General features: G+C 34.8%; 4 protein-coding genes across 4 annotated transcripts in view; 1 reads left to right on the forward strand and 3 right to left on the reverse strand.

Annotated features, from left to right (window-relative positions):
- LOC123548809 (N-acyl-phosphatidylethanolamine-hydrolyzing phospholipase D-like) overlaps nucleotides 1-13348 on the reverse strand; it is a 115241-nt gene extending 101893 nt beyond the window's left edge. Inside the window, exon 1 of the mRNA XM_045336358.2 lies at nucleotides 13224-13348. The gene's annotated coding sequence lies outside the window, so the exon portion shown is untranslated. The remainder of the gene's footprint in view (nucleotides 1-13223) is intronic.
- LOC123548810 (putative cysteine protease YraA) lies at nucleotides 11462-12394 on the forward strand. The gene has a single exon (XM_045336362.2). The coding sequence runs from the start codon at nucleotides 11508-11510 to the stop codon at nucleotides 12018-12020; it is 513 nt and encodes a 170-aa protein (XP_045192297.1). The 5' UTR covers nucleotides 11462-11507; the 3' UTR covers nucleotides 12021-12394.
- Nucleotides 13349-15857: 2509 nt separating the features above from the next.
- Nucleotides 15858-22996, reverse strand: LOC123550103 (uncharacterized). Its single transcript, XM_053546032.1, has 3 exons — nucleotides 22496-22996; nucleotides 17957-18070; nucleotides 15858-17316 (listed from the first exon to the last, which is right to left on the reverse strand). The coding sequence occupies exons 2-3, from the start codon at nucleotides 18062-18064 to the stop codon at nucleotides 16327-16329; spliced, it is 1098 nt and encodes a 365-aa protein (XP_053402007.1). The 5' UTR covers nucleotides 18065-18070; nucleotides 22496-22996; the 3' UTR covers nucleotides 15858-16326.
- LOC123538242 (uncharacterized protein K02A2.6-like) lies at nucleotides 19472-22051 on the reverse strand. Its single transcript, XM_045322209.2, has one exon. The coding sequence runs from the start codon at nucleotides 22049-22051 to the stop codon at nucleotides 19472-19474; it is 2580 nt and encodes an 859-aa protein (XP_045178144.2).
- Nucleotides 22997-24808: the final 1812 nt, after the last annotated feature.

A 24808-nucleotide genomic window follows, 5' to 3' on the forward strand; every position in this document is an offset into this window, starting at 1 on the left:
AGTTTGCCTTCATCAAGAGATTTTCTATACATTTTAGTCAGGATTTTACAGACTTCATCTTTGCATTCATATATGATTTTGGGGTGTATTTCATCTGGCCCTTGGGATTTTGTTGGGTTAATTTCTTGAATAGCTTTAAATGTGATTCTATCATTGATTTCTGTGTCATATATAGCAACTTTTGATATTCTTTCTGTATCTGGTATAGGTTCTGTTTCAGTGGTGAACACTGTTGTGAAATGCCTATTGAATTCTTCTGCGATTTCTATGTCGTTATTAGTTTTGGTTCCATTTACTAGTATTCCATTTATTCCAGACATTGTTTTAGAGTTTGATCTTACATATTTCCAGAATCTTTTAGGATCTTTCTTCACATTGTCTGCTATGTTCTGTTCATATTTGTATTTTGACCTCCTAAGATGATATCCTACCCTATTCCTTGCTATTTTATAACTGTTGTATGTTAGATGATTTTTCCTGTATTTGTATTTCAGCCACTTACTTCTTTTTTCTTTGATGGCCTTTGCAGTTTCATTGTCAATATAAGGAATCCGGTGTCCTCGATTATTTGCCTTTTTTGGAACATGATTTTCGATACAATTGGTAAGTTTGTTTTCAAACAATTCCCAAGACATCTGAATCCCCACACTGTCAATAACTGTCCAATCTGTCGTTTTGATGTCCTCTTTTATGGCGGAGATGTTAGCTTTATTATAGTCAAATCTAGGTGCATTATTGGTCTTTATCTCCTTAAAGCAGATAAATTCAAAGATCAATGTCAAATGATCACTTTTCCCTACCCCTGGGTTATATATGATTTCTGTAACCATGTCTTCCTCATTTGTGAAGATCAAGTCTAAAATGGACGGTTCATTTCCTGAACGGTATCTAGTTGGCTCTTTCACGTGCTGATTATAAAAACAAATCCTTAACCTTCTCTACAAATTCAGTTTCAGGATGATGTTCACTTGTACTTGTTGCAAGTAGATCCCAGTCAATGTTTTTGAAGTTAAAATCACCCATCACTAAGAGGTGGGAATAATTCAACGCACACATATGGTTTAGCATTTCATACATTTTGTCATGATTTATTCTGTCGCTATTTGGACTTTTATATATACAGCCAATCAAGAGCTTATCATTTCTATCAAGATCAATTTCTACCCATACAGATTCATTAAAAGTGTTAGATTTCTCAATCCTAATGGCACGAAGTTCTTGTTTTACATATATCACTGTTCCCCTTTTACCATTATCACCAAAAAATGCATCATATCCATTTATTTTGTATAATTCTTCCTGGGTACAGTCAATAATAGAGTTTTTTGGATATACCTCAGTTATTGCCAAAATATCACATCTCTTTTCAGACAAAATTGTTGTTAATTCTAGCTGTTTTTCTTTTGTGAGACAATCTGCATTAGTATAAAGGACACTTAACTTGCTCTTTACATAATATTCCAATTCAATTTTTGAAGTGCGTTTATTCCCTTCATTACAATCAAATAAAACATTTTCATTCCTATTCACAGTTAAAACATTACTCAGTTTGACTGCAGTTTATGCACGGTACTGCTGTCAGTCACACATGCTTCAACTGGAGCTCCTAAGTTATACTGACCACTGGCATGGATCCCCCCTTGAATAGTTACATCATTGCTCTCAGGGTTATGACTTGTATTCATTATAGTTTCATCACTGAAAACATCTCGTACTTGTTGGCTGAATATGTTGGAAGATAACTCCATGGGACTATTACCTCCAGTAGGTGGTACTAACAGAAGGTTTGTTTCTACATTGTTTTCATTCCCTTCTAAGTTTCTCTCTCTTCGTTTTTTGCGGTCACTTCGTTGCTCCATTGTAAGGTCTTTAAAGATGACTACTTTTACGTATTTGCCCTCTGCTTACTTGCGATGTTTGAAGAGTTATCTAGGAGTGCCTTTCTTTGCTTCCTGTCCTTTAAGATGACCTTAAGTACACGGGTTTTTTTGTTATCTTTTTTTCCAAGTCTGTATGACGTTTCTATCAGTAAATTGGATACACCTATTGCTTCAGCTATTTCTTTGAGGTTTTCTTCGTCATATTCCTTGTTTTCTTTCCCTAATTTTTTAGTACCTTCTACTAGGTTGAACACCACTATATTTAGTTCCCGCCTTCTTCTTTCATCTAGTTCCTTAGTTCTGGTGTCGACAATTTTATTTATTTTTCCTCAATGTCATCCATTATTTCAGATTTCACTCCTTTCATCTCATCTCTGATTGTATCTTTAGCACCAAGCTCTATTCTTTTGACCTTTTCTTCTAGCATTGTTAATCTTGACTCCTGTTTTTCTCCTATGTATGTGAGTTTTTTATCTATATTTTCTAGTGTTGGCAAGGTCTGTTTGCAACTTTTACAATGAAAGTGATAGTCATCAAGCCCACCTCCATTAATGAGTTGTAATGCAGTCATACTCAATCCGGAGCATCTTGCGCAAAAATACAATTTACACCCATTACAGTCAATTTTGTTCTCATCCATAACTATGTCATTATCACACCTGGCACATGTTGTTTGTAATTTTTCTGGACTGGATAGGAATTTTCTCTTGGCATCATTTTCAAGTCTGTATTTCCATGATTCTCGTCCACTACTACTAAAGCCATGGCCCCTTATTGGTGTTGAGTGCGAATGTTGAGACTGGTTGTAATTTGCTGCCATAATTAAGGACTAAACTTTAATTGGAAGGCTAATTGAATTAAAAAATGTTTAAGGTTGATAGTTTTACTATTAGTATGTTAAACAGTATACAACCAATGGTACTGCAGTCAGTCACTCAATGGTTGTATCTATTTACATGCAGTATCTACAATTTTCATAAGCCACTTCAAAGCTACTATCCCCAATGGGTGTACACCGTCTTTTAAGAGGACAGGGCTTGGTGTATCAATGGTTTTCGTCACCCCGCTACCACGTTTCCTGTTTCTACGTCGCTGTTGAAAATCACAAACAAATCTTGGTGACTTATAATTTAGGTCCTTGTTATAGACCTGCACTATTTCATTAATTTCTGATGTCTGCTTGTGCAGGGTGCTATCGTCAGTTATCTCCCAGCCTTCAGCCTCCTTGATTTTGTTCCACTCCTTAGTAAAAATGGGTGGAGCCTCAAGAATACCTATGTCTATATTCCCCTCTGTTCGATGTATATTTTTAAGTACGTCGAAATATGGCGTTACATTGGGGGTAAGGTCATCTGTTAACCTATGACGTAGAAAGATGCAATCGCCAGTTTTTCTAGTCAAGTCACACGTTAAATGCCAGAATACTACTAATGTTTGTTTACCATCTCTTATTTTCTCTATGTTTTTAACTAGAAAGTCAGTCCCTTCTTTCGTATTTCTACCTGGCCTAGTCCACCATACGATATCTGTGTCTCCCAACTTTAACTTATCTATCTCTGTCCTCAGATAATTTCCCTTACTGTCTGTGAGGAAGACAATTCTCTTATATTTTAGGTCTCTTTCCTTTGACTCTTCCCTGGCTATAAATTCCTCAATCTTTTTTATCTGGATACAATCCATGAAATTTGAAATTTGTATAGATGGACAGGAGAACTAGAGTTTAGTCAGAGGCCTGGGTCTCTCTAAGATAGGGTACTGCTGTCAGTCACACCTACAACAAGAGTCGCTGCTATAGGAAGTGTTGTGTGTTGATTGTTAGATGTAAATATATGGTATAATTGTATATGAAGTGTATCAATACAAATCTTAGGGCACCAATTACTTTCAACAGTCTCAATACTTGGCTACCTATTTTACCTGTCTCAACCAAATTATTGTTTATTTATATCTGAAATATTTATTTTCTTTATATTTCTTTTGGTAGGGTACTGCAGTCAGTCACACCTGGTGCAGCAGGGTACTGCAGTCAGTCACACCTGCTAGCCCAAGAGAACATAAAACTATTTATACCATTATGTCAATAATACTTTTTAAAAAACAAAAAATTTATTCTATATATTTAATATCTCATGGGGAACCCTTAAACCTTAAAAAAAAAAAAAAAAAAAAAAAAAAAAAAAATCCTAACTTAACTTTGGAAAATTTATGTCCGGTATACCCCACCCACTGGTATTCTGCACGTAAAGTGATCTCCCATTGGTGCAAAATAGGTTGAATGTGTTTGAAAACTATCATGAAAAATAAAAAAAAAGTCATTGCCGGACTATGGGTAACCGAGTTCAAAGAGAAAAAAGTGACCAAAAGTGATGGTCAACATAGAATTTATATATTTCCTGCAGTTTCTCAATGAATTCTAGACGTTTCACCCCAAAGACTTTTCCTCCCCTAGACATTTCACCCCCAAGGCATTTTCCTCCCAAGACTTTTCATCCCCAATTTTACAAATCCTAGACTTTTCACCCCCAATTTTTAATATAGTGAAAATATCGTGAAATATTTTATTATTTGATATTTAAAATCTTTTTAAATATATTTTGTATAAGTTGTTAGGGCATTTATGAAGATAATTTGTTACTTTACAGACCATAATTCTTTAAATATACACTGAATTTAGGGTAACATACTTGTAGTCAACTTGATCAATTGATCTTTTTAAATGTCAATTTGTTGAGACTTCTTAATGATGAATTTTTTTCTTTGTTATTCAAATGGATTCAAGTTTTAATTATGTAATATAATTATGAAATATATGAGTAGATTTAGATTACAATAGTAGAGGTAAATATTAACTAGGGGTTAGAATTAGAGGGTATATATTTATCCTTTAGTATAATAATGATAGCCCAGTTGTGATAACATGTAATATGGGTATTTATAATTAGTGCAATATGATGTGGAATTTATATTTATGATATATTTTTATATATTTAACAAGATATATAGTCTCAGGTAACTCAGTATTGAGTGGCAGTATTCCATATGTTTAATGTTATTATATGTAATACATGTACATGTATGTACTGTGATGTTATTTATGTATGCTGATGAGACTGAAATAAATAAATAGATAAATAAATAAATAAACAATTACTAATATTACAATTTGAAAGTCATTCATTTCATTGTAGGTCAATATTTTAAACTCTTCATAGGTGTTGTGCTCGATCAACACCTTTTGATTGACAGAAATAAGTGTTAAAATATAAATGGATTAACTGGCTAACCTGTAGTATATCAAACTTTAACAGTCAGGGGTGTAACTGTTTCAAGTTATCTCATTTTGTAACCCATTTAAGTTATTGCTTATTCTTTTTCGGCGAGGCCGTCTAAATTCGTTTTCGTTTACCTATGCCACGTGACTTCAGTTTGCCAATCAAACTATTTGATAACGCATTATAGATAATTTATCAAAATGGAAGATTTATGCAACACTCTGCCTGATTGGACGAGAGTGTCAATTTCTTTCACTCTGTTGATTGTGCTACGCTGAGTGAAATGTAGACAAAGCGTTTATCCTAAACGACGCTGCTCACAGTTTTAAAGCTAACTTTGGCTCAGTATATTTAGCAAGAATATTGATATATCTCAAAATAATAAGTAAGTTTAATAAATATGATAAAAACCTGTTCAAATACCAACATATATCAAATTAAAGAAAGAGCTGAATACGGTCTGCGTATCACATGAATAAGGGTGTGATAAGAGTCTTTTATGTAGAGAAGTGCTTTTTAAAAGATTTTCCTTGTTACAATTGTCGTCTGTATATGAAAAGGTTTCTTGCTTTTGTGACTTATTCAGTTTGCATATTAAAATGAGCACTTGTTTGCTTTGATATATTTGTTACAAATTATTTAACTGATTTGTTATATATGAATATTTTTTTTTAGTATGGTATGCAAATATTGAACTCAGTTGAAATCTGTTTCATTATATATATGCTTTATAATGACTGAATCTCATTACACTGAAATGAAGGTACGTTGCATACAGTTTATCTATGTGATATAACTACGGTCAAACTTTGCTTATGAAACAGAAATATTGAAATAATTACAGTTGTATGTTTTGCTTGACCTTCACTTTTTATAGGTGTGACGTCATTGTCCAAAGATTCACGAATAGCGAATATGCATTTGTTAAAGCGGGATCAGTTGGCCTATTTTAGAAATAAATAAAAATAATAAATAAAAAAATCCATTAATTGACTTTTTCTCATGTATTCTAATCAAACTTGATTTGAAGCATCTTCATTAGGCCCACAGCCAACTTTGTTCAGCTGGGACATAAAACCCCTTTTAGGGGCTGCTAGAGCTAAAACTAGAAATGCCTTTATACAGCGTCTCATGAACAGCTTGGTGGATCTTTGTCATACTTGGTCTGGAGCATCATTATAAGGTCCTCTTCCAAATTTATTTATATAGGAACTTGGGCCCTATTAGGGACCACTATAGATATGCCTTTCTTCGCATTAACCACTAAAATGTAATGGATTTTTATCAAACTCGATGTGTAACAATATCGTAAGGTCTCCTGCTATTTTGTTACAAATGGGGATAGGGACCAATTTAGCTAAAAATATAAACACGTTGAATGACCTCTTCTCATGAACCGCTTCATGAATCTTCATCAAACTACTTCTGTAATTATTCGTCTAAGGATAAACGAAACAAAATTGCAACCCTACGAAACCTTTGCGAAAAATTAAAAGAGAACCATTTAAATTGTTAAAGTGCGGTGTTTAGTTTTGCAATTTGAAAAATGTTAGATGAAAGATGAATGTTAGATGAAAAATTCATAAACTTCTTTCCTTATTACAATTCGTCGACCATCATTTTTAAAGATATTTCTTGTATAACTTGTTTCAGTTATCATAAAATATTACAAAGCCCTCCTGTGCCAATTCCTCATTTTGAATGAGACTAATGCAATTATTTCCTGAATCCTTAAACTTTTGTCTTTGAAGCTATGCAGTAAGTTTTTACGAAAGGCTGATAAAGGTTTACACAAACGTTTTAAAAGCTATAAAACTCTTAACATCCCATTATGCTTATCAGGTCATGATCAGACGAAAGGAGAAAATTTTGATGAACCACAGTTTGCTACTAATTTAATTTTAAAGGTCACTTTATGAGAACAGCAAAGACTTTTTTGAATAACTTACCTGAGTTAACTATATTTTATAACTAATACAGGTTATAAAATGCTTGCAAAAGTAACTGAAATAGGTTACCTAACTTAAATCAGTTACACCCCTGGCTGTTTAATTAATCTAAACCTTGACTGATTTTATGGAAATCAAAAAAAAATATATATATTTGTTTGTTTATTTGAGTCTCATCATTGTACAAATATTTAGATACATACAAATATAAAAGTCATAAAAAGTACAATGCCATTCATAGTATTGAATTACAAGAGACTATTAAGTAAAACATTAAAATACTCTACCACATATCCTGAAATTTCAACATGTCTTAAATAAAACAGAGAGATAAAAGAAATTATCAGCGGCTACAGAATATGAAGTAAAACTACCACTAAAAGTTAGTAAAAAAAACCCAAAAAACAACACAGACTCCTAAAAAGCCTACGATAAAAAAAAATTAAAAAATCTATAATACCTACGGGTACAGAATGTTTGACCTTAATTGCAATATATTATAACAGGTTTTTGCGGTGACCTTGACAGTATCATAGTTGGAGAAAATAAAAACAAATTTTTCATTATCTGTGAATGTACTAAAAGCGGGATTAATCTCAGACGCTTTAGCCATCAATTGCAATCTTAAATTTTCATAAGCGTTACAATGAAGTATAACATGTACCTCACTTTCTACAGATTCCCTACAAACTGGGCAAATCCTATTCTCAATGGGGAGGTTCTCATACCGGCCAGTTTCAAGTCTGATGGGGGCAAGCCCACATCTAAATTTAGCAAAAGCCGCCCTATGTTTTAAAGGCATTAACATTTTCAAATAATTTTCAGTTAAAAACTCCTGCTTCATCAATTTGTAAGTCCTTAACTTGTTTCCTGCTCTGCCATTCAAACTTGTATTTCTATTCAACAGGTTATGCCATTCAACTCTATACTCTGACATTAAACTATCAATAACTTTATCACAAAAATATTTGGACGACTGTCTTTCACACTGACTGTAATGTTCAGTTAATCCTAGTTTGTCTAAACATTTTGTAAAAACAAATTGCCAATTTTTGCATCTATTTCCACTTATAGTTCTACATGCCGTGAAAACTTTATAGTTAAAAAAAATATATATATAAATACTCATCACTCAAAAATGATGTTGCTTCAAAAATGAAACTAACTTTCAATATCTTGTCTAAGTTTATTTGCAAAATAAATGAATTTTAACAGATTCAGTAATTCCTTCCAATTTTCCACAGACATCAGATTATCAGATTTACAGAGTGGGCCATCTACAGTAATATGGTTTTAAGGCAATGTATCTATTATCCATGATGTTCATGGTCTTTAACTTGTAAAATGCTTCTTTTTCACAAACAAATTGTACGTTTATAAGTAAACTCAAAGTACATTGTACTTAAAAATATTCTTTCTTGAAATTACATTGTACATGTTGACTAGATTTGAAATTATTTTCCAAATCATTTTAATGTACATTTACATACATCTATTTCTTCTTGAAATCCATTTCAACTTTTACATTGTACATGTTGACTATATATAGAACAGGAACTACTTTTGGAAAACCAATTTGATCACGAGCGTAGCTGATTCAATATTTTATGTCTCTCCCCCGCCAAAGAATAACATATTTTCTTGTGATAGTTATCAGAAATATATATTATAATTTCTTTCTAAAATACGAAATTTATATCTATCTTGTTCTATCACTTGCCTATTATGGATAACAAAATTTAACGACAAACAATTTAAATATAACATTTTTTCCACAATAGATTTATTGCTTATTTCCTACACAAAATCAGCATAATATTTGGACAAATGTCCAAAAATCCCCAAACTTTGTTTTAAACAGCCAAATCATTAATCTTCTATAAACACTTGATTAACTTATATAATTTATTTTCTCACAATATAACAAGACAAATGGGCCAATTTTTTATTCAATCTTTTTTTTTCACCATCAATAATTTATTGTACAAAATTTGCAAATATTTATATATTTCTATACTATGATGTAAATTATTTGATAGCGGCTTTTAGCAATGCATTTTTTTATGTCACAACACTGTTAATTGATAGCAAACTTTCAAACCTTGAACAACAAGTCTAATTTAAGCATCAATAAAATATTTTACTTTGTAGTTATTATTATCAAATGTACTTTTATTTTTTCTATTATCCGAAGTACCTTTAATCATCAAAGTCACATTTTCAATAATTGAACAAACAAATGGATTAAAAGATAACCTTGTAAATAACTTCTGTTTAAAGTTTATGGTCATCTTTACTAACAAACATCATAAACTATTTTTTTTAATGTATTAATCTAATTATAATAGATATGAAATTATTCATAACTATACAACCCCCTCCCTCCAAAAGAAACCATTATAATCATATAAACCATTTAATAATAAAAACAAATAGGGGGTGAAAAGTCTTCATATGCTATAATACACTAGACTTTTCACCCCCAAATTTGGGGTGAAAAGTCTTGGGAGGAACAGTCTTGGGGGTGAAACGTCTGACACCCTTTTCAATAGTTCTTTGATAGTTTTTTTCAACCTGAGTATGTGGCACCAAAAGTTTAAATGTTAGGAAAGTCCCATGAACGGAAATCCGAATCATTACAATGTGGGCTTATGGAAATTTAATTGTTTCCCTACGACCTGCAATGTGTCCAGAAATCTTTTACTATAAATCATTGTTTTGTTTTCTTACTCTATCAGACAAATATATGATTAGAAGTGACTTACACGTAGGTTTAAGTCTTATCTATCGTATCTGAATAGTTTTGAAATAAACTAGAAGAGAAATCCTAAAAAACTATGGCAGAGCCTGAAAACTCTTGGTCATAAAAACTGTATAAGAAAGACAGTCAAAGTCTTGACAAGATTTTTTTAAAAGTTTGTAATCATTTTAATAAGATTTTTTTTCACTGGTATTGTGTCAGTTTTAGTTAAAAAAAACTTCCGAAAGCAAATCACAAGTTCAATGTTAAATCTGAGTTTTTGTCAAGATTCTATCATAGGGATCCGTCACATGCTATGATAGAGGGGATTGAAAATTTATGACAGATGGGATTTTTATGTTTAAAGTGTTTTTCTTAGATGAAATTTATGAACAGTAAAAAAAATATGAGTTCATCTTAGAAAAACATTTTGAACAAAAAATCCCCTCTTTCATAAAAATTCTTCCCTCTATCATAGCACGTTACGGACCTCTATGCTTGAAGGCAGTGGCTACGGTTACGGTACCGTAATCCTAGCCTCTGGTTCTAGGATTACGGAAGTTCCGTATTCCTAGACAACCCTATGAGAATAGGCTAGGATTACGGAAGTATTTAAGAGGCATCAAATTTATGTTAGGACATGCATAAATGACATTGTAAACTTACTCATTTCACTTAATTTCACTAATATTTTGTGCTATCGATCGGCCGTTTTGGGTTAGTATGATCTTAAAGGCGGTGCGCGGAAATATTATAGAATTATCTATGCTTCGTATATACCTGCATTTTTTTCACCAGGTCAACACAAATGGTCTTTAATAACACACAATATGGTTATAAATCATAAAATTCGATGTAAAGATTTTTTTTTAAAATCTAACTTTGAAACTCATATTTCTAATATATTTCCGCGCGCAGCCATTAAGATTATACTAACCAAAAACGGCGGATAGAAAACACGAAATAATAAGGCAGGCATGAAAAATTAAGTGAAATAAGTAAATTTACAACATCATTTATGTGTGTCCTGACATATACTCTATGCCTCTTAAAATACTTCCGTAATCCTAGCCTATCCTCATAGGGTTGTCTAGGAATACGGAACATGTTTCATAAGAATTTTTTCTTAAGGAGTTGATAATTTTCATGTTATGTGCTATGCATACTTTTAGTAATCCCGTGCTGTACCAAAAGCTGGGTATTTCTTATACACTTTGTATTACATTTTCCTTTCTTGCACTTTATCTTTTAGTAGATTAGTATGGGCCCCATTGGAATTAAGCTTGATCTCTAGATTTATATCTATAGTATAACACATGACTTAGAATATTTAGTTGTAGTAAAAGTATGCATTTTATCCTAGTCTTAAATACAAATTATATTTCTTAATACCATGTATAGGAATTGTTTTTTTTTATGTGCTTTGATATTATATTTATTGCCTTGTGTTGTGTTTTATGCTATTGATCTCAAATGTAAATAAATAAATAAATAAATATCTGTTTATAAAAAATTCAGATATTATTAAAGTAAATGTCATAATTAAAATGATAAAACTCCATTTCGTAGACGTAAAGTCCGTTTCGCAATTAGGACTTCATTTCGCATTACATACTTGTCTCCGCCCGTTTTTGTTTACTTCCGCTTTCGGTTTGAAGGAATAAACATGACAGCGAAAAAAGTAGGAATTCTTGCCGAGTTCAATTATGAAGACTTGGAACTTTGGTATCCATACTATCGTTTAAAGGAAGAAGGTTACGAAACATTCACTATTGGCCCGGAAAAGGGCAAAACCTACAACTCAAAACATGGTTACCCGTGCAAAGCTGATTTCGGTATCGATGAAATATCAGCAGATGGTTTAGACGCATTGATAATTCCTGGTGGATTCTCGCCGGACTATTTGAGACGGGATAAACGTATTCTGGCATTAGTCAAAGCTATGGACGACGCGGGCAAGGTATTGGCCTCGATCTGCCACGGTGCCTGGGTACTGATTTCAGCTAAGGTGATCAGAGAAAGGAACGTGACTTGTTTCATGGCAATCAAGGACGACGTGGAGAACGCTGGTGCCAATTACACAGATGTTCCAGTTGTTGTTGATAAAAACATGGTTACCTCTAGGCTTCCTAAAGACTTACCAGACTTCTGTAAAGCCATTATTTCTAAACTCAAGTGAATTTATCAGATTAAAAAAATACAGTATTACAGTCAAAATTTGATGATGGACACGAACTATGAAACTTGTTAACCAAAGTATTTTCACTCGGTAGAGACTACTCGATGTTTTTTTTATTGAACTTAAAGTGGAAAGGTTTACTTACTGTTGTTCAGGAAACTGATGTGTAAAACTTTTAATATAAAATTGTTTATAGTGGCTTTGGAAACATTTAGTACCGTCGGAACCACAAACTTTGTCGCTGTATCAACGAACTTAATTATTGTATTTTTATCATGACGAAATTAGCACACTTGTTTTTTTTTCTGTTTGAATTTCCTGACTTTTCTAAAACATTGTCAGTATTGAAAAAGGAGAATAAAGTGGACTATGGAGGCTTTGTTAAATTCATACACCCTCCAACATTACACGACTATCTGTGTCAGGTTGTATAAGATCTTCTTGGTTGTTTTATTTATACCATCCTGCAGTGTTCGTGTTCATGTTGATAATTTGAAGCTTTTGTCGACTTTGTTTCGAAAACGTTGACTAGAAAATCAGCTTTAATGTCAAAATCTGTGTAGTCTGGTATCTGGCATATGTTTTAAATTTACACATACTTTCAATGTTTCAAAATGACTTTTGTGTGTACTGACTACTGTTAAGTTTTCTTCAGGACAGGCTTGCGATTAATCAAACGATTGAGAGTTCAAACATGATATTTACTTGGTATGTCTCTCGTTCTAGGATTTTGGATTTGAAAATAATATTTTACCAAGTGAATATTATATAGAACCGAAAATGAATATTATGGTCTGGTCGCTTCAATCATTTACTGCCTGGACGAATTAAAATCGACCAAAATGAGAATACTGCAGGACATAATATCATATTTTGTTTTACAAAAGATATACAGCAGATTGTTTGATTGTTCTTTTTATACCCCTTTTTATGAATTATGAAAAATAGCACCCGACGTTGATATGCTTGATTCAGTCTCTGCAAAGAATGGAAAAAAAAAAGTTTTTCTGTTTTGCAAATCTTGATGATAACTTCAATGGGATAACCTCGGACTGAAAGAAAAAACATGTTGATTAATACTTATACTTGCGTCAAGCGATGGCGTGACCGAATGGACACAATAGTGGTATGCTGTTGTCGTAAAGATATACTGATCAAACATCATCGGAGTATTAAAGAATAAGCTGAAATTAAAAAGTTTACCACATTTTTCCTGCTTCTCGATCTTTGTGGACCTTATTTTGTTTTTGACACCGGTCAAAATGAAAACACTGTCTATTTACTCGGGATGCGGAAATGACGCATTCAGGATGCATATTTGCCGTCTATCTTTGATCATTTCAAGTGATCCAGAGTATTGATACGTGCATGTTCATCTGCTGTGTATAGTTACAACGTTTACTTATAGTAAATACAAACAATTTTTCGCAGTTTTGATGAATTTGGTATCTCTAAAGTAGTATGTCTCGTTTGAAGAACCCAAACATACCTCTATAACCTAGGTCACCCTTCACAATTGAATTTCCGAAACATGGTCGAGAATTACAGTATTCCCTGTGTATAAGGATTAAATGTACATTTTAACAACAAAAGTATCCGATCTTTCCGAAGTATTTCATCTGTATCTGTATTTCACGGGGTAAAAGGGGCCATTCACATAGCACAAATTGTTTTAGAAGTTACTTAGTAAGTTGATTGATATAACGTAGCAAAACTACCCCTTTAATATTAAGCATAATATTTTGTGGGGTTTACCCTTACTATACTGCTCCTTTCGTCAGCACAGACGCACGAAGAGGGCAAGATGTGTTGCCGCAAGTCATTATAGAATTGCAGCCTATCCAATAGCAAGATGAGTAGATGTCACTATATACCTAAAATGAATATATCTAAAACGGTCACGAACTGAAGAATGTTCATTTGAGCGGCACCATGAGAAAACCAACATACGCAGGCTGGTCTGGATCCATGTTGGTCGCAAATGCACCGTGTTGGTTTTCTCATGGCGTGACTCATTTCAGCTTGTTGCTTAGTTTAAATAATTTTTTTTTATTTCAGAAAAGCATGACATTTTTACAATACAACATTTCCGGAATTGGACAGAAAGCTATATTAGCTTACAGTTGTCCTCTCCTTATTACATAAAATTAGATGGTTTTTTTTGGTTTTTTTTTTCATGGCATAATTATTTTAATTAATACAGTATTATATGAAATACATGCAAAGATGGCATATTTCAATAAGCCAAAAAGTGCTTTTGTAAAGTACAATTAAAGTTTAAATATGAAAATACACTTCAGACTTATAGTAAGAGACTAGAGAGAGTAGGATTCAGAATCACTGGGTGTGAAATAACAAGCAAATCTCATTGAAAGAGATATTTGGTAAGTATACTGATTTAAATGGTAACTGTAAAATGCAATAATTGAACACCAAATTAAGTATAGAGAAGTGAAAACTTAAGCACGTAAAAGAAGAAAAGATAAACGTATGAACGATAAAGTGTGAAGAAAATAGCTGAATCCATTAAAAAATCAAACATGTTTAGGCCTAGATAATGTCTTAGGGAATATGACGTGTATGCATTTGTATTTTATGCAATATTACATCTTATCTATTACTGGAATCGTTTTGTTTCATAATATTAATTCTTTTCCAAGCTTTACTTTGTATGTATTCTGTGTGTGTGGACCACCGCAGATCATACGAGAGATTGATACCCAAGTGTTTATGATTACGGACTTTATTTATTTGTATGCCTTGCATTCTGATTGGATGATGAATGATATTTCTATGGGTTTTACATGATATCAGTAAGGATTCTGTTTTAGAAGGATTGAAAGTTACCAACCATTTTTCTGTCCATGAAGTTATTTTATGCAGGTCCTAATTTAGAAGCTTTGCGATATTAACCCTTACCCTGCTAATTTTCTTAAATGGACTGGTTTATCATTCAATTTGGACAGTACCATGCAGAGGGATGTTCACTGAAAATTTATTGACTGAATGGCGTACAGTGCAGACCATGATCAGACTGCACGGATGTGCAGGCTGATCTTGGTCTGCACTGGTAGCAAAGGCAGAATTACTTGCCGCCAGCAGTCTAAAGGTTAAACATTGGGGTCCGGCATATGCTGCGATTGAGAAACATGCCTTATAAACATTAACATTCAAAATCTAAAAATAAATTCCACCCATATATAAACATTAAATGTATTATTTTTTTTTATATTTAATGTTTTAAATTTGTAATCTCTTTTAGATTTTGGATATTAATGTTTACAAAAAATTTTTCTCGGCCATGTGTCGGGCCTTTATGATACTAATCCGTAGAAGGCCACTAACAATACTTTTGACTTGTTACACGAATCCATCATTAAAGTTTTAGTCTTTAATCATACGTTTGTATACTTTACAGCGGATATAATTGTGACAATATTTTGTCTGAAATGAGTATATTGAAATGTTGAGGTGCCACGGTCGGATGACGGGTATGCCATTGCTTTGAGCCACGCTTTGAAAACGAGTTTTTGCCTTCAATGTTTCACGGTTCTAAGACACTTAACAGAAAATACTTGTAAAAGGGGAATCATATTCTCAGTTTTAAAATGCCATTTAATCACATGAAATATATGCAACTGTGGATCATTTCAACGATATATTTGTTTGATAAAATGTCGCAAAACTTGCGGCACAAATAATGTAATGGTCGCACAATAGGTACAAAACCGAGACATTTACTGGCATCAAACTAATAATTTACTCCTCTTCCAACCATTCCTGAATTTACCCAATACATCCCTTGTGAATAAACGTCAATCGGAACACGAAACAAGATGAAGTTTGAGCCGGAGCGTTAAAAATACAGAAAAAAACACATTAACATTCAATCACCAGATCTCTTTCCACGAGTTTGGAATGTCAAAAGTAGATGAAACATAAACTGACTTCAAACATATTGCGAAAATGGTACACTTTCAATTAAAGGGGGATATGTCAGACAGCAAGACGAAATATGTACTGTAGACATTTCTGGAAACAGCTTGTACTCAAGGGCGTTGGGTTTTAATTTTGACCCGGTTGAAAGCTATTTAAACCATTAGAACTGGCTTAGGACAAGAAGTAACTCTCCGGAGCTTTAATGAGACTTATTCATTGACCAATGTGTAAATGTACAGTGCAAAATATTAAAACAGATGTAGTTACAACAAAACAAACAAAACACATTGTAATTTTGCAAAGAAGTATTTAAACTCAAAATGGTATTAACTGTAAGTACATATATTCGTTTTCAAACTAATATAGCTTATCTAATTTGCCATTGAGCTGTTACAACTTTTGATGGCTGCACGGGTTCTATGTCAGTGTCTGGATAAGAATAGCCAGTGTACATATTTTCCGGCAAATAGTGCACGCTGGAATCATTTTGAGGGGGATCAGGAAGCCAGTATGGATCTGTGTCACTAGGCGCTATAGCTTGGTCGTAAGACGGAGGGAGTGCTTTCGGGTGTTCACTCAAACGTCGAACTGAAAGACCGTTCTTTTTTACACTTTTAGGTCGTTGATTTATGTCGGAATCGTCGGATGAAGCACTTGAGTCATCGGATACCTTGTTTCTTGGCTGAACGAAAGATGCATGTCTATTTTTAGGTGGCACAATGCTTACTTTCGTGATAAGTCTCCTTATTTTACTTTCGTTTGTATTTGACGAAAGTGAAGAGGCGGTAGCCTCGTTTTGAATCTTTCCTTGAGGTTTTAAACTTCTGTCGTCTGCTGATCTGATCGGTCCGTGCACGGTGTGATGGCGTTTCAGTTGCTGTTTTAAAGGCGGAAGAACATTCCGTCTGTTTGTATCGTTTTCATCGAATATAGGCCCATTGCTTATCCGGCTTATGTGTTTCTTTAGTGGTTGCGGTTCTTTAATCGGTGGAAGCGTTTCTCTAGTATCTTTCTTCAAATTTTCAGTATTGTTATTTTCTTTCTTGGTGCTCGAATCCGATGGCTTCAAAGACAGTGAAATTGAATTTGATAAATCAGATCGCTTTTGCAAAAGATTCAAGTCCACATCTTTGTCACGCCTTATTTTGTGCCGTGTGCTCAGTGTTATAAATGAAATCACACCGTTAATGACATGAACCACTATAATGACGATAGCGATAGCCCGATTCTCCCTGTCGTTAACGGTATAGTAACAAGGCTTTTCAGCGTCGCTGCATACCCCTGTCTGTCCTGTCATCGCTGCGCCTATGATACTCCATATAAAAGATGGGTATTGTAGAAGCAGATAGAGAGGTTTCTGAAAATAAAAGGAAATCGAAAACAAATTATTTTAGATTTTTTTTTTTGTAAAATGTTTCGTATAATCAATGAACTTAAGTACATGTACATTTTTATAATTTGCGGTTTGGTAGGGCGCCAGAAAATATTGATGTAAACCAAGGTAGCATAGATATGCCAAACCTGATTCAAAGTTGGCTGGTTTTACCCTTATTTTTTTTTCTTTTGTTCTGTTTATTTTGGGTTTTACGCCCTTTTTCAATAATATTTCAGTTATGTTACGGTGGACAGTTAACCTAACCAGTGTTCCTGCATTCTGTACCTGTCAACTTCTCAACTTGAATCAGAGGTGGAGGACGAGGTTTTACAATTAAGAAGAGTAGCCTAGTTTTGAAATGGCTCAATGTGATTTACTCAATATTTATGTAAGGGGAGCCCGGATATAGAATAAATTTGAAACTCGTAGCATATTGCGAAAACAAATCGCCGTTCCGAATACGAGCTTTGATACTAGCTTTAAGACATAACGAAACCGTTACATTGTTTCTAGCATAAATGCAGACCGACTTACAATTGTGCCTATGTATACATTCAAATTTTAAGAATCTAAAAGCTCTACATTAGGCTATGCATGATATAAAATAAATCTTAATAAGTACCAATCTTCTGAAGTGTTTTTCTGAGTTGTCCCATCGCCTTAACGTATCGTAGATTTCATCTAGACGTCTTGCAAAGTAACACGCCAGAAGTGCAGTGACTGTCATCATGAAGTGCTAAAATTTAAATAATCATGTGAAGCAATGAAATATGTAATGTACAGTGTTCCGTTAGGGCCAGCGCCTTGCTCCCTATATATATGAACGCGAACCTCGAAGGTACGACGGTACGATGACGAAGTAGGCCTACCACTGTACGATGGCGAAGCGCGAAAGTAAATGGCGAAGCGTGACAGTACGATGGCGATTACACGACAATACGATGGCGAAGCCCGACAGTACGATGGCGATTACACGGCAGTACGATGGCGAAGCCAGACAGTACGATGGCGATTTCACGACAGTACGATAGCGATTACACGACAGTACGATGAAGACATTCTAAGATCTAGTGTTTAGTAAACAATAAGGTTATTATAACAGTAGTTTGACCTGGGATGTTGTATTCAGCTTTCGTGGATATTGTTTACTAAATATTAGATCTTAGAATGTATGTAAAAATGTATAAATGTTTTCTTTTATATTCTGTATAGTAAGGCATACATATTTTATAATGTTTAAATATATATTGTTAAACTCATGCCGTACGTATGATAGACAAAAGTAAACTATTTGAATATGAATTAAATTGTATTTAAATTTATGTTTCAGGTATGTACTGAAGGGACTGAAATAAAATGATAAAACACCAGTAGCATTTTATGCCCTCAATAAATCTACCCTTTGTAAGAAATGTATTTCATTTTTTGTGAATAGAATTTCAATATTCTCTAAAATGTTTATGTTCAATTCAGTATACTTAAAGTGCATTGAGAACAAATAAGATTAAAGGCAAAGATGGTGAAGCGCGAAGGTGCGATCGCAGAGCAAGATAGGATAATGGCGAAGTGCGACAGTACGAGGGTGATATTACGATAGTGAAGCGTGGCAGTGCGATGGTGAAGCGCGACACAACGATGGTGATACTAGGACAGTACTAAAGTGCGACAATACGATGGCGGAACGCAATAGTATACGATGGTAACATAACGATTCACGGTGTACGATGACGAAGCACAACAGTGCGGTGGCAGAGCGCTACGTACGGTACGATGGTTGTCTTATTGTAAAGAATGACCAACACAGTATTCTTACTATAAGTATATGTTTATTATATGAGTGCGCCTTAACAACTGCTGAAACAACATCCCAAACTGGGTGTGTATAAAATATACGCATGCGCTGTGAGTATACTACATTATCTACATAATGATACATCTCCCCTTTTGGCAAAGAACAAGGAACACAATTTCTGAAAGCTAAAATAAAATAAATCAAAATACTCCAAATTTACTATAACGTAAAATTTCTTTCATAAAGTCTGTTTCTCCATGAATGGCATATTTTTGCTATCAGCACTTAATTATCTCTGTTCACTGTTTACATAGCACGCGTGTTCCGCTATCTAATGTTATCATATTACATTGTTTCAATTAATCTTGTCGGAGGTTTAACTGCCCTGCCAGATCTACTCATATATGTTTTTTCACTTGCTTCATTATCTGACCTTTTATTGCTTTTATCAGAGAATTGTGAAATACAGTCAGAATTTTCTTGAGGCGCCGAAAGGTTGTTATTTTCCACATTTTGCATGTCAACTTCAGGTATGCACTCTTTTGATTCATTGGTTTGTAACAAATGCCTCCTATTGCGACGATATGTGTTACCGTCAGGTGTTTTAACAGAGTATGACCTATCATGGTGTTTTTGCACTACTACTGCAGGACTCCAATTTTTATTTGCTTGCTGAATTCGTGCCGAATCTCCTATTTCTAATGGTGGTAAATGCTTGGCTGTCATATCATAATACACTTTCTCCCTTTCCTTGTTTGCTGACAATTTCTCACGAATGACCTTGTGTGAGATTTGCCGGGGAAGTAATTGCGACTTAGCAACTGGCAACACTGACCTAATTTGACGTTGGAACATAATTTCACTGGGTGAAAACCCTATTTTAAGTTTTGTAACCCTATATTCTTGTATTCCTATCATTGGGTCGGTGCCTGATGCTCTGGCCTTCGTGAAAATGCGCTTGCAAATTTTCACGTACGCTTCCGCAAAACCATTACCGGAGCTGTGGTAAGGACTTGTGGTCTGGTGTGTAAAATCCCAGAGCTTTGCAAAGTTTGCAAACTCATGAGATGCATAGCATGGCCCATTATCAGATACTACAATTTCTGGTATGCCAAATCTAGCAAATATGCCCTTGAGCCTACTTATAACTGTCGAACTTCTACAGTTAGGCAGCTCTTTGACCTCAAAGTAATGTGAATAATGGTCAGCGACTATCAAAAAGTCTTTGCCATTGAACTCAAATAGGTCTGTGCCAACTACCTGCCATGGGTATTCTGGAACTTGGGTGTAGACAAGCGGTTCTTTCTGGTTTGAGTCTCTGTGTTGCAAACATACAGGACATTTCAGAACGAGATCTTTAATTTCCTGGGTGATTCTAGGCCAGAAAACAATATCACTTGCTCTACTTATTGTTTTCTCTATTCCCATATGACTTGAAGAATGTATTTTTGACAATAAGTCTGCCCTTAGGGATTTAGGAATAACAATTTTGTGACCCTTCATTATTACCCCATCCAAGACGGTAAGCTCATCCCTGTAATTCCAGAAATCTAGCAGTTCTGACTTGCAGTGATTTCTTTCATCAGGCCAACCTTCAATAATGACTTGCTTCAGGGACAAAAGTTGTTCGTCCCTGTCAGTATTGACCTTGATTTCTTGTAATTTCCGGTCACTTACCGGTAAGCTTCTTTTGACCATATTAACCTGGACTTCTACAGTTTCCGTCAGGGACGGATCTGTATCCTTTACCGGAAATCTAGACAAAGTATCTGGTAAAGGAATCTGAGTTCCCTGCCTATAAGTGACATCTATATCATACTGTGAAATGTTTAAGAGCAGCCGCTGTAACCTAACAGGTGCAGCAAATAAGGGTTTCTTACATATAGCTATCAATGGTAAGTGGTCTGTAACTACTTTGACTTCTTTCCCATACACCCACTGGTGGAATTTCTTCAAACCAAATACCAGTCCAAGACACTCTAACTCAATCATAGCATAGTTCATTTGGCTTGGCGTAAGACTTTTACTGGCATAACCTATAGGTCTACCTTCTTGAAGGAGTGTGGCCCCAAGTCCTGACCTACTTGCGTCGGTTTGCAACTCTAAGGGTTTGGCCGGGTCATAGAAAGCAAGGACAGGAGCTTGCGTTATGATATCAATCATCTGATCATAAGCTTGCTGCTGTGATTCACCCCAGAGAAATTCTACATCTTTCGCCAATAATTCTCGTAAGGGCAAAGTGACCTCAGATAGCCTAGGTGCATATCTAGCGAGATACTGACTCATGCCAAGTACCGTTTCGAGTTGTGACCTATTTTCCGGGATAGGCATTTCTCGAATTGCAGACACCTTGTCTGGATCTGGGCTAAGACCTTGTTTAGATATCACATGACCGAAATAACTAATCTGGGACTGCCCAACCTCCAGCTTATCTGGATTAAGGCGTATACCTTGTTCTAGTGACCTTTGGAGCACTGCTCTCAAATTCGCATCATGCTCCTCCCTTGTTTTGCCATATACTAAAATATCGTCTACTATGGCAGCTACCCCTGGGAGACCCTCAAATATTTCGTCTATTTTCTTTTGGAACAGATCCATGGCAGACGAAATACCCATTGGAAGCCTCAGATACCTGTACCTCCCAAATATGGTATTGAATGTAGTCAACATGGAAGACTTCTCTTTCAAATGCATGGCCCAGTAACCTGACCTAGCGTCTAATTTTGTAAAAAATGTAGCACCGTTTAGCTGGGGAAGTATGTCATCCAGTGTTTTCGTCGGATGATAAGGACGTTGAATGTTTCTGTTCAAGTCACCCGGATCAAGTACAATTCGCAAGTCACCTGATTTTTTCTGTACTGTCACCATTGAATTGACCCACTCAGTAGGCTCACTTACTTTTGTAATGACCCCCAATTTCTCCATCTTATCTAGCTCCTTCTTGCATTTATCTCGTAATGCAACAGGAATCCTACGTGGAGGATGAACCACAGGTTTAGCATCATGTTTCAGATAAATAGAACATTGCCCTGGAATCGAGCCAATGCCCTTAAAAACCTGGGAATATTCATTCAGCACTGCTGTTTTGTTAAGCGGGGAGGATACATAATTGGAAGTGACAGCATGTGCGAGTTTAACTAGGCCAAAATCTATGGAAGTCTGAAAACCAAACAAGGGTGGTGACTGGGTGTCTACTACATGAAATTCTACATACTTGGTCTGTGCAGAAGGTTCATGGGTACACTGCAGGGTAATGGAACCTAGACATACTAAAGGGTTGCCATTATAACCTGTGAGCTTCGTTACAGAGGAACAGAGTGCGGTTTTTATACCTAATTGTTGCAATGCAAAATGAGGTAAAATATTCACCTGTGCGCCAGTGTCTATCTTGAAAGAAATTTGTTTCCCAGAGGTCCAGTTTTAATATCCACAAATGCCTGATTGCACATCTTGTCCACAGCACTAATTACTGTATCAATGTAAATATCCTCAGATGAATCATCAGCCCTCACTTCATTGACACGTTTACTCCTGCACACCCTCGCGTAGTGATTCCATTTTTTACAGTTTCGGCATTGCACTCCCTTCGCCTTACACTGTTTGTCCCCATGGAATTGACCACAGTTTTGGCACGATTTGTGCGCGACATCGGGCTTGTTTTCCGTTGATTTCCGCGACCCGCCTTTGCACTTTATATCTCGTTTTCTCGATTCCTCTTTTTTGTGAGTAGTTTTCCGTACAAAGTTAATAGAAGACGATTCTTGCATGTTATTCATTTGCTCTTGTGCATATTCTACAGTTTGACATATGTCAACAGCTTTCGCCAATGTTAGTTTCTCACCTACTGTCAAAAGCTTCTCTCTAATTTTGGACGACTTTAACACGAACACGATTCGATCTCTAATCAAATCTTCCTTGTACGCTTCGCCATAAGAACAGTCATTTGCAAGTATCTTAAGTCGTGTGATGAATTGTTCCATGGTATTTTCACCTTGCACTTCATTATTAAATTTGAACCGCGCAAATACTGGGTTTGATTTCGGCTGAACGTGTTTTTCAAATGCGTCGGCGGTAGCTTTTACTGATTTTTTCTGATCAGCTGTCAACACTAAAGTTTTATAAATTTCTCTTCCTTTTTGTCCCATCCATAGGAGCAAGTATGTGATTTGTACTGGTTCATCTTTCCCCTTTAACGGACCCTGGAATATCAATTCCGCGTGACCTCTAAAGGTTTTGAATGTTTCCAACAAATTCGGACTGTCCCAGTCCATTGTAGGCGTCGGTACACCGGTTAAATCCATTATTTAAATCCGATACACTATATGCACTATATGCACAATGATTGTTAATAATCCTGACAAATGCGGATGTATTAAAATCGTTAATTTTCTGACACCATGTCTTATTGTAAAGAATGACCAACACAGTATTCTTACTATAAGTATATGTTTATTATATGAGTGCGCCTTAACAACTGCTGAAACAACATCCCAAACTGGGTGTGTATAAAATATACGCATGCGCTGTGAGTATACTACATTATCTACATAATGATACAATGGTGACAGTCCATCGTACAGTCGTGCTTCGCAGTCATACCATCGTACATTCATGCTTGGCGTTCATAGGGAGCAGGTGCTGGCCCTAACGGAACACCGTAATTTTCACTGTATACACATAAACTCTTATATAACTATTTCAAGTTCAACATGTGGGTCTTGTTTTTATTAGATTGTATTGCGATTTTCCAGGTTTTGGCAATGGAGGAAAATTCCTCCGTGCATTATTATAGGAATGGAACCAGGTTAGAATCATTTACTCCCGTAAGCCAGATTGATGTCTTTTAAGAAATGAAATGATTTTTTTCAGTGTTCATGCGAAATGAACGACAGAATAGGATCGGCAAATCCATGAATCGCGCTAGTGATTCATGTTTCATTTGTCGATCAACTTACCAGCGTAGAGAGAACCATTGCAGGCAAGAAGTATGGTAAGCTGGTATCGCCGTCTGATCCTTGGGAGTATTCTAGACCGAGAGTAAATAAAACGGCACATACTGCACTAACAACAATATGGTACAACGCCTGCTTGTAAAAGTCCGTGAAATACGTGCTGAAATTGATGATGGTATAAAACGTTGTAACGAAATTCCTTAAAATAATTTAAATAAAACACCAAATGTCAATATAAAAGATCTCTGTCTCAAACTGGTATTGACAGATAAGCTTTCCGGTAATAATGCTTTATAACAATTGTTATAAACGCCTTCATAGGCAAAAAAATACATACGGGTTTCTCAAAGAAAAATCACGCTTGTCATATTAAGACATCTTCAAAAGTCAAAATTTAAGTCTTTAACTGGCCTGGACCTCTAGTGATATTACCTATCATAGACCAAGGAATTCTTCTAGAAAATGTCCTAATATAACACATCAACAATCCGACACTTTAAAAAAACTATTTTGATAAAGCAAAATATTTTGAAAAGATTATATCAATAGTCGATAGTATTGCAATAATTTACATTATTACTTTTGCGTCAATGCCCACAATTGCCAATCATAAGCTAGATACCTATCTCATTACTTTGAAAAAATATCTTAATATTTCGAACTTTTCTGAAAATTTTATCTCAATAACCTAAAGTTTAATAGAAATATAATTTATTGCTATGCAATGTTT

This window comes from Mercenaria mercenaria, chromosome 6 (genome assembly GCF_021730395.1).
Source record: "Mercenaria mercenaria strain notata chromosome 6, MADL_Memer_1, whole genome shotgun sequence".
NCBI lineage: Eukaryota > Metazoa > Mollusca > Bivalvia > Venerida > Veneridae > Mercenaria > Mercenaria mercenaria.

Excerpts from the sequence above, each read along its gene's own strand:
- LOC123548810 (XM_045336362.2), top strand. The coding sequence starts at position 11,508 with ATGACAGCGAAAAAAGTAGGAATTCTTGCCGAGTTCAATTATGAAGAC.
- LOC123550103 (XM_053546032.1), bottom strand. The coding sequence starts at position 18,064 with ATGATGACAGTCACTGCACTTCTGGCGTGTTACTTTGCAAGACGTCTA. Across the intron at positions 17,317-17,956 it reads AAAAACACTTCAGAAGATTG|AAACCTCTCTATCTGCTTCT; the intron begins GTACTTATTAAG and ends TTTTATTTTCAG.
- LOC123538242 (XM_045322209.2), bottom strand. The coding sequence starts at position 22,051 with ATGGAGAAATTGGGGGTCATTACAAAAGTAAGTGAGCCTACTGAGTGG.